The sequence below is a fragment of the Rutilus rutilus genome (genome assembly GCF_951802725.1).
Source record: "Rutilus rutilus genome assembly, chromosome: 23".
Lineage (NCBI taxonomy): Eukaryota > Metazoa > Chordata > Actinopteri > Cypriniformes > Leuciscidae > Rutilus > Rutilus rutilus.
Window position 1 is genome coordinate 11,653,484 of NC_140233.1, and position 8,376 is coordinate 11,661,859.

Genomic DNA, 8,376 nt, shown 5'->3' on the forward strand with positions numbered 1-8,376 from the left:
GTGGCTGTTTTACCATCTACAGGCAATGCTGGTGAGTCTGTCAGTGTGTCACTAGTAGAATGTTAGGCCAGGTGGCAGGCTGTCGCTACTGTGCGTTACTGGGTGGCCTCCAACTGACACGTGGCCAAACTTCAGGCCTCTGGAGAGTCAAACGAGAGAGACTGGGATTATCTCAGTGTGAGCTAAAGAATGCAAATGGCCGGCTGCCTTTGAAAATGTAAACTTTGGCTAACATTTGACCTTAAGACGCAATACGAGTGCTCCAATGACTGTGTTATTGTTATGACCTCAAATAAAAGCCATTTTGGCATAAGAAATTAGTGGTATAGGCCCATTTACTTGGTTCAGGCCCTGTCAGACCCATAAATATATATATATATACATGTGTATTGACATAAATATTATATATATTGGTATGCAATATTTTATATATTATATAATGTATATAATGTGGACATATTGAAAATAAATTAAAGCACAATGCATCATTTTCTAAAAAAATATCTGATAACAGGGTTGAAGGTTGACAAAAATAATGAGAAAATGGAATAAAAACCATTTGCTTTTCTTTCCACCAATTGAAGTCAATTGTTGAGTGTTTTAACCCAGTAGTGTTATTTTCACTTTTTATATAGTATTATATATTTATTCATAATTTGATTTAGCATTTACTTTTATATATATATAATTGCTATTATTTTATTATTTTTAAACAGTGAGAGTTTTAGTAATTTTAGCATTTCAACTTTATTTCAGTTATTTGGCAAGGCAACATTTCTCATTTTTGAGTTTTTTGTTTTGTTTAAGTTTTTCATGTAATATTCATAATTTATTTGATAAATATTTCAATTATCGAAAGCATTTTTAAAATCTGAGTTTTAGTTATCACATGGTTACGCTATAAAATCTGCTAAATATATTATATTTAGCTGATTTTATGTAATATATTGTTAGTCATTAAAAAAAGTTGAATTAAAGTTTAGAGTTTAAAGTTGGGACAGGCCATAATCACTATTTGATGTGTTTAAAACTAGTTATTTTTATGCTAGGTTAATTGAATATTAATAGACAATAGTTGATCAAACATGTCTAAGACATCAAAAATGGGATTTGTGGAGTTAAAAAAGTCAACATACCATGTGCCATTGTCAATAGCACAATACCGTTTTCTTGACACTATGCAATCAAGTCGCTTTTGTGTCCATGTAATTGTTAGACCTCCCACACAAACAACAGCCTTACAAACATCACAAAGTGTGGCACATTGACAGTTTCCTAGAGGCCATGACTTTCTTTTAGGAAGAGACACTGATAATCATTCCTCATTTGGTAGGCTTTGGTTCCCGGTGTAACGTCCACACCCATATGGGGCGACAATCCGCATTTCCTTTGAAGGCCAGCTTGAAGTTCCTCACAACTGACAGATAACAGACAACAGACAAATGGCCATTCGTCCATTATGACCAATGCATGGCGTCTTATTTATAACGGCCTCTGGGATGCCATTCTCTCCCAGTGAACTGGCAACCTCTCTTTCCAACAATAGTCCACGCTGTCCTCGAGAGCCATAAATTATCTTCTAATATTAAATGCAACTGTCTGTCGACAGTATCCATTGTGAGACCCAATCCAATACCCCATCTTCACATGGGACGGCCCACCTTTGAGTGATGTAGGTTTGTAATGTGTCCTAAAAAGGCCTGAGGTTCTGAAGCCCTGGTGACACGGCTCCTATATAAATATGGGAGCAGGTGAACTGGATGCTCACTCTCTTATTTTCTACCGCTCTTGAGGGAGCAAGTTTTCCAGGCCTCTTGTGCAAGCTCTCCCGGGTGAGTGTACTTCAATGGATTTTTATGTTAAATGGTTTGTTGGACTACGGCAGATATTGTAGCGAAGCTTGGTTTTTGGATAGTTTTCTTAGTTGAACATTCTAATCATCTACGGCACTCGCATTCATGTCGTTCCAAACCTGCATGACTTTGTGGAGCACAAAATAATGTATTTTGAAGAACTGTTTTCGTCCAAACTCTACTGTTAAGAAGTTTGGGGTCAAAAAGCTTCTTTTTTTTTTTTTTTTTTTTTTAAGAAATGAATACTTTATAATAATAGAAATGAATACTTTTAAACTAATATTTAGCAAGGATGCTGTTCTTTTGCTGTTCATCAAATGAATTTGAAAAAAACAACAACAACACTATGTTATCACTGTTTCCATGAAACTATTAAGCAGCACAACTGTTTTTAACATTGATAATAATAAGAAATGTTTCTTGAGCATCAAATCAGCTTATTATAATAATTTCTGAAGGATCACGTGACACTGGATTAATGATGCTGAAAATTCAGCTTTGCATCACAGGAATAAATTAAATCTTAAAATATATTAAAATAAAAAAACTGTTATTTTAAATTGTAATAATATTTCACAATATTAGTTTTTACTGTATTTTTGATCTAATAAATGCAGCCTTGGTGAGCATGAGAGACTTATTTCTTAAAGGGTTAGTTCACCCAAAAATTAAAATTCTGTCAGTAATTACTCAACCTCATGTTGTTCCAACCGCGTAAGACCTTCGTTCATCTTCGGAACACAAATTAAGATATTTTTGATGAAATCTGAGCCATGTTTCACTCCTCCATAGGCTTCCAGTGTGACCGAAACTTGCTGGCCCAGAAAAGTTATTAAAGAGATCGTTAATATAGTCCAAGTGACTACAGTGGCTCAATCTTAAGTATATCAAGCGACGAGAATACTTTTTGTGCGCAAAAAACAACAAAAAAAACGACTTTATTCCACTATTCATTTCCTTCTCTCTGGATGTCTAGTTGGTTCGCGTAGTGTTTTTGCGCAGCGCGTCTGTGTTACACGTCACCACGTAGGCTCACTATTGGCCGACGCCGGTCATGTGTGTGATGCGTGATGACGTGCAACACAGACGCGCAGCGCAAAAACACTACGAGGCCCAGAGAGAAGGAAATGAAAAGTGGAATAAAGTCGTTATTTTTGTTTGTTTTTGCGCACAAAAAGTATTCTCGTCACATGATAAACTTAATGTAGTGCCACTGTAGTTACTTGGACTATTTTAACGATGTTTTAATAACTATTCTGGGCCGGTGAGTTTCGGTCACACTGGAAGCCTATGGAGGAGTCAAAATTCTGTCAGATTTCATCAAAAATATCTTAATTTGTGTTCCGAAGATGAACGAAAGACTTACATGGTTGGAACAACATGAGGGTGAGTAATTACTGACAGAATTTTCATTTTTGGGTGAACTAACCCTTTAAGAGACCCAAACTTTTGAACAGTAGTGTATATTGAAAGTCAGTGGCTTTCACTGAATGGCCCAAAAAGCACTTCAAAGATCTTCTTTTGTGTTCTGCAGAAGAAATAAAGTCATACAGTATAATAATTAATACTTTAATGAATTATTTGGTACATACACAGTAGTGAACATTTTGCATCTTCGTAACAACAGAAGCAGCACAATAAAAATATTGCATGCATATAAAGCTTTTTATGTTCAACTCAAGATATCAAATAATAATAAAATATGTATTATTTATAGCACATTGCGAGTCTGCCGAAGGGAGGGTAGGACTGAATAACACAAGTTGTCAGAAATCTCTTTTTAAGCACAGAAGATGAATCATTTACGTTTAGCTTCAAGTGCTACATAAATTCAACAAGCAAAGACAAGCGTTTATTAAGCTTTTTAACGGGCTTCATGTGTTTGCTCCCCGTGCCATTGGTATTCAAACAACAGCTGTGTAAGCAAACATGTGTGACGAGGAAGAGACCACCGCTCTGGTGTGCGACAATGGCTCAGGTCTGGTGAAGGCAGGCTTTGCCGGTGACGACGCCCCCAGGGCCGTGTTTCCCTCCATTGTGGGCCGACCCCGCCATCAGGTGAGACCACCACGTTCACTGATGCCATCTGGGGCTTAGCCTTACTTTGATCCACTCAGTAAAGCACCTCTTAAGTCACAGTACTTAGACTTTGACCCTTGACCTGTAAAGACGACACTCTCCTAGCATCAGTGTTTATTTCTCATGTTTATCATCAAACATGCACTCTAGAAAAGGAATGCAAGTGCTTATTTGAATCAAACGTATTGGCAATTTTTAAGTCGGGGCGAAAATGTCACCCTGAATGTGTAGATTGTGACGGATTGTTTTATGGTCTCTTCCTTTAGGGTGTCATGGTCGGTATGGGTCAGAAAGACAGCTATGTAGGAGACGAGGCCCAGAGCAAGAGAGGCATCCTCACCCTTAAATACCCCATTGAGCATGGCATCATCACCAACTGGGACGACATGGAGAAGGTAGACCTTAGAATTATTCACTTTTAAGGAGTAAAAGTGCAGTAACGATAACGAAATTTCGGCAAAATTAATTTCCTATTGTCAATAGCATAGAGATGTAAGAAGCAAACAAAACGGCTTTCTGTTGGTCACCACAGCAAATTCCAGAAAAAGTTCAGTTTTATGCTTTATAAGGTCTAAATGAAGGTCCTGCAAGGCATTTACAGATACGCTGTAAAAAAAAAATGTCATGATTGTTTTTTGTCAAATCAACTTTTTGATTTATGTGGTTCAGATAACAGAATAAATTGAGTTTCTGTTGATTAAACCAATCTCCTTCATTGTATTAACTAAATTTTTTATTTCAATGAACTGAAGATTTTAAGGCAACCAGGTTACTTACTTTTTTAAGTTAAACCAACAATATTTTTTTACAGTGTACAAATAGAATGTTTTGATTTTTTCAATAATGAGTTTCCTAAAACCTTTAGATGCATTTATTTTTCTGTTCTATAAATGAATAAATCTATTGTCCCAAGGTATACATCTTTGTCATAATATTCATTAAGACTCGTTATTTAAAAAAAAATCTAAACGTTCTATTTGTTTACCTGTATATCTGTAAAATGCGTTGCAGTACGTTCACTGAGAGCAGTGCCAGGGAAGATGACAAATAAAACAACAGCAATGACAGTAGCGTAGACAAACGTAGTGTACAAAATGTTTAAAAAAAATTGGCACAAATGGAACACCATAATTTTTGGAAGATGACAGAACAAGATGAAACAAAAAAGAACATGCCTATCAACAAATAGTCTACACTTAAAAAAAAAAAAATGTATACTGTTCAGAGTTTTTACTAGACTAAAACATGTTCAGAAAACGTAACCAGTTTAAGTTACAGCGACGTGATTGAATTGAGTTGGTTGGACATAACTATTTTACATAGATTCTTCCTATGTCAGTTGTGTTGTCAGATTAAAAATAAACCTTTAATGTTAATAAAAACTAAGTTTGTTGTGTGGAACTGGAACCACTGAATTCAGTTATTTTAAAGTATATTTTTTTTAGTGTACAGACTTATCTTAATAAGTATGCAATAACTGCAGACATGAACAAATGTATGATACAAAGCAGTCGATTGCTTTTTGGCACAAATAGAACCTCATAGATTTTGTCCACAAAAGTCTGCCGAACAACAGTAAAAGTGACTGCATCTTAAAACCTTATAAACTGAAAATATATTGTGTTTCTCCATATGTAATGAAAAATACAATACTACTGTCTTAGATCTGGCACCACACTTTCTACAATGAGCTCCGTGTGGCCCCTGAGGAACACCCCGTCCTCTTGACTGAGGCTCCTCTGAATCCTAAGGCCAACAGGGAGAAGATGACCCAGGCAAGCCCTTTTAAAGACTTTAAAATCATGGCATTAATAGTATTATGTCCATAATACTAGGTAATAATTGGTTTCTATCTGTATTTCAGATCATGTTTGAGACGTTCAACGTTCCGGCTATGTACGTGGCCATCCAGGCTGTGCTCTCCCTGTACGCCTCTGGCCGTACCACAGGTTAGCATTGCATACATTGACTATAATGGTTGTTTTTAAACTGCATCTGTTTGGTTTTTCATGCTTTTTTGATTTGTTCCAGGTATTGTGCTGGACGCTGGTGATGGTGTGACCCACAATGTGCCCGTGTATGAGGGTTACGCACTTCCACATGCCATCATGAGACTGGATTTGGCCGGCAGAGACCTGACTGACTACCTGATGAAAATCCTGACTGAGAGAGGCTATTCGTTCGTCACCACTGGTAATTTAACGCTATCTGCAGTTTTCACATAAATTAAAATTGATAGACGGTTAAGTTTGAATTTATTCGTATAATAGATAATAAACCGTATCTCAAATGTAAAATTTTGCTTATTTTATAACGTATCGTAAGACTTCTTAATGTACAGTTTGCGCTGTAGTGATATCTTCATTAGCTAAACAGCACCACCTTATGGTCAACACTAGTAACTGCGAAAAGCGAACTGTAGCCTACTACTATAACACTTTGTTTAAATGAATTTTAATACATTTCTAACTCGCTGTTACAGCCGAGAGGGAGATTGTTCGTGACATTAAGGAGAAGTTGTGCTACGTGGCTCTTGATTTTGAGAATGAGATGGCCACCGCCGCCTCCTCCTCATCTCTGGAGAAGTCCTACGAGTTACCCGACGGTCAGGTCATCACCATTGGTAACGAGAGGTTCCGCTGTCCCGAAACCCTCTTCCAGCCCTCTTTCATTGGTCAGTTTCTTATTAGTCCGTTTGAATAATTGCTTCCTTTTTTGTACTTCTTGGTTCTGGATGTTTTCTTTCCCTATAGTCAAAAATACTATCAGAATGAATCCTAGAAACTTTAGGCTATAGGATATAATTTAAACAAAAATGTTTTAGGTTTTTTCCCAATACCTCTAACAGTCAAATAAAATAAAATAAAAATTAATAAAGAGTAACAATTTCACTTTTCACAGTAGGAAATAGCAATTATTTTATTATTATTATTTTCAGACGATTCTTACTTCATTAAATTAGGATTAGATCTAAATAATAAAAATATAACATAATATTTAAAAATAAAAATAGTTTAACAAAGACTAATATTTTCACGGTTTCCATTAGAAAATAATTATTATTTTATTTTTAGATGATTCTTACACTGAAAAAAAATTGACAACATTTTTTAACATTGCTTTAATAAGTTAATCAATTTTCCATTTTTTATATATAAGTTAAACAAGATTAAACAAATTTTTAAAAGTCAGTTTAATGTAATTTAAGTTGAAATGACTTACACATTTAATGCAGCAACTTGTTTACAGTGTATTTGATTTATTTAGGTTTAGATAAAATAAAATATTAATAATAAATACAAATATAACTATTTTAAAATAAAATTTGTTTAATTAAGCATTTTCAGCAGTTTCCAGTAGGAAATAATTATTTTTTAATTTAATTTAATTTTTTAGAGGATTCTTATTTGTTTTATGTAGGATTTGATCTAAATTATAATGTTCATATAATCAAATGGTTACTTTCCCATCAGCACGACTAAATTTTCTCCTTAGGAAAAAAAAGTTGTTCATTATTTTTCTGGTCAGCCAAAACCGATTTAATGGGCATAATCATGTAGCTCTTGAGAAAACAAGACAGAAAAAAGGGCTCCCATAGAATCATGTTCACATTCCTTTTGGGACTAGGTTTCTTCTTAATGATAGACAAGCTTTGAATATCCCTACGTTATGCCTTGTTTTTTAATCAATTATTCATTCAAGTTTCTAGCCATTCTAAAACGGGGCCTACAATGAACCACTAAGCCCACTCTCAAAATATATTCTCCCTTTTGAGCCATTGCCAAGCCTACATTCCCATTGATGAAAAATTCATGTTATTAATAATTCTCAATCATTTGCACATGCAGCACATCAGTCTATGTGCAGCAACACAATTAAACCCACCTTCCACAGACACAGCAAAGCGGTCAAGATTCCCACAGGGAAAAATTCAAACAGCTGCATTTTGAAGCGATATCTCTTACATTACAGTGCACTTTTAAGAGAGGTGACACAGTGACGGATCACCTTTTGTCAGGAACTAATTAGGAGCGTTGCACTGTATGGCCAGAGGCTGACGGGCTATTTATGGTGTACAGGGTTCTTAGTCTTGACATTGTACATCAATCACTGTTTCCTTATCCAATAGAGCTGATAGGACAGTGGCTCACCAGCAGTTCTTCCCTTAATGAAATCAGCGCTATTATGTAATCTGCACTTGAATTAGCATGATACCGCATATGAAATCTACTTAAATGTAAGTATGTTTCATGTATAATCCATTCCCATTCATCATCTAAATGACATCGTCTGTAGGTATGGAGTCTGCTGGTATCCATGAGACCACTTACAACGGCATTATGAAGTGCGACATTGACATTCGTAAGGATCTGTACGCCAACAATGTACTGTCCGGTGGTACCACCATGTACCCTGGTATCGGTGACAGGATGCAGAAAGAGAT

At 35.6% G+C, this 8,376-nt stretch overlaps 1 protein-coding gene across 1 annotated transcript in view; it reads left to right on the forward strand.

The window, feature by feature from the left end:
- The first annotated feature begins 1,756 nt into the window (after positions 1-1,756).
- acte1 (actin, epsilon 1) overlaps positions 1,757-8,376 on the forward strand; it is a 7,324-nt gene continuing 704 nt past the window's right edge. Inside the window, exons 1-8 of the mRNA XM_084397720.1 lie at positions 1,757-1,832; positions 3,769-3,911; positions 4,199-4,327; positions 5,597-5,707; positions 5,797-5,881; positions 5,964-6,125; positions 6,415-6,606; positions 8,229-8,376. The exon at positions 8,229-8,376 is cut by the window's right edge and continues 34 nt beyond it. Of these exons, the coding sequence (XP_084253846.1) occupies positions 3,783-3,911; positions 4,199-4,327; positions 5,597-5,707; positions 5,797-5,881; positions 5,964-6,125; positions 6,415-6,606; positions 8,229-8,376 (956 nt within the window). The 5' untranslated portion in view covers positions 1,757-1,832; positions 3,769-3,782. The remainder of the gene's footprint in view (positions 1,833-3,768; positions 3,912-4,198; positions 4,328-5,596; positions 5,708-5,796; positions 5,882-5,963; positions 6,126-6,414; positions 6,607-8,228) is intronic.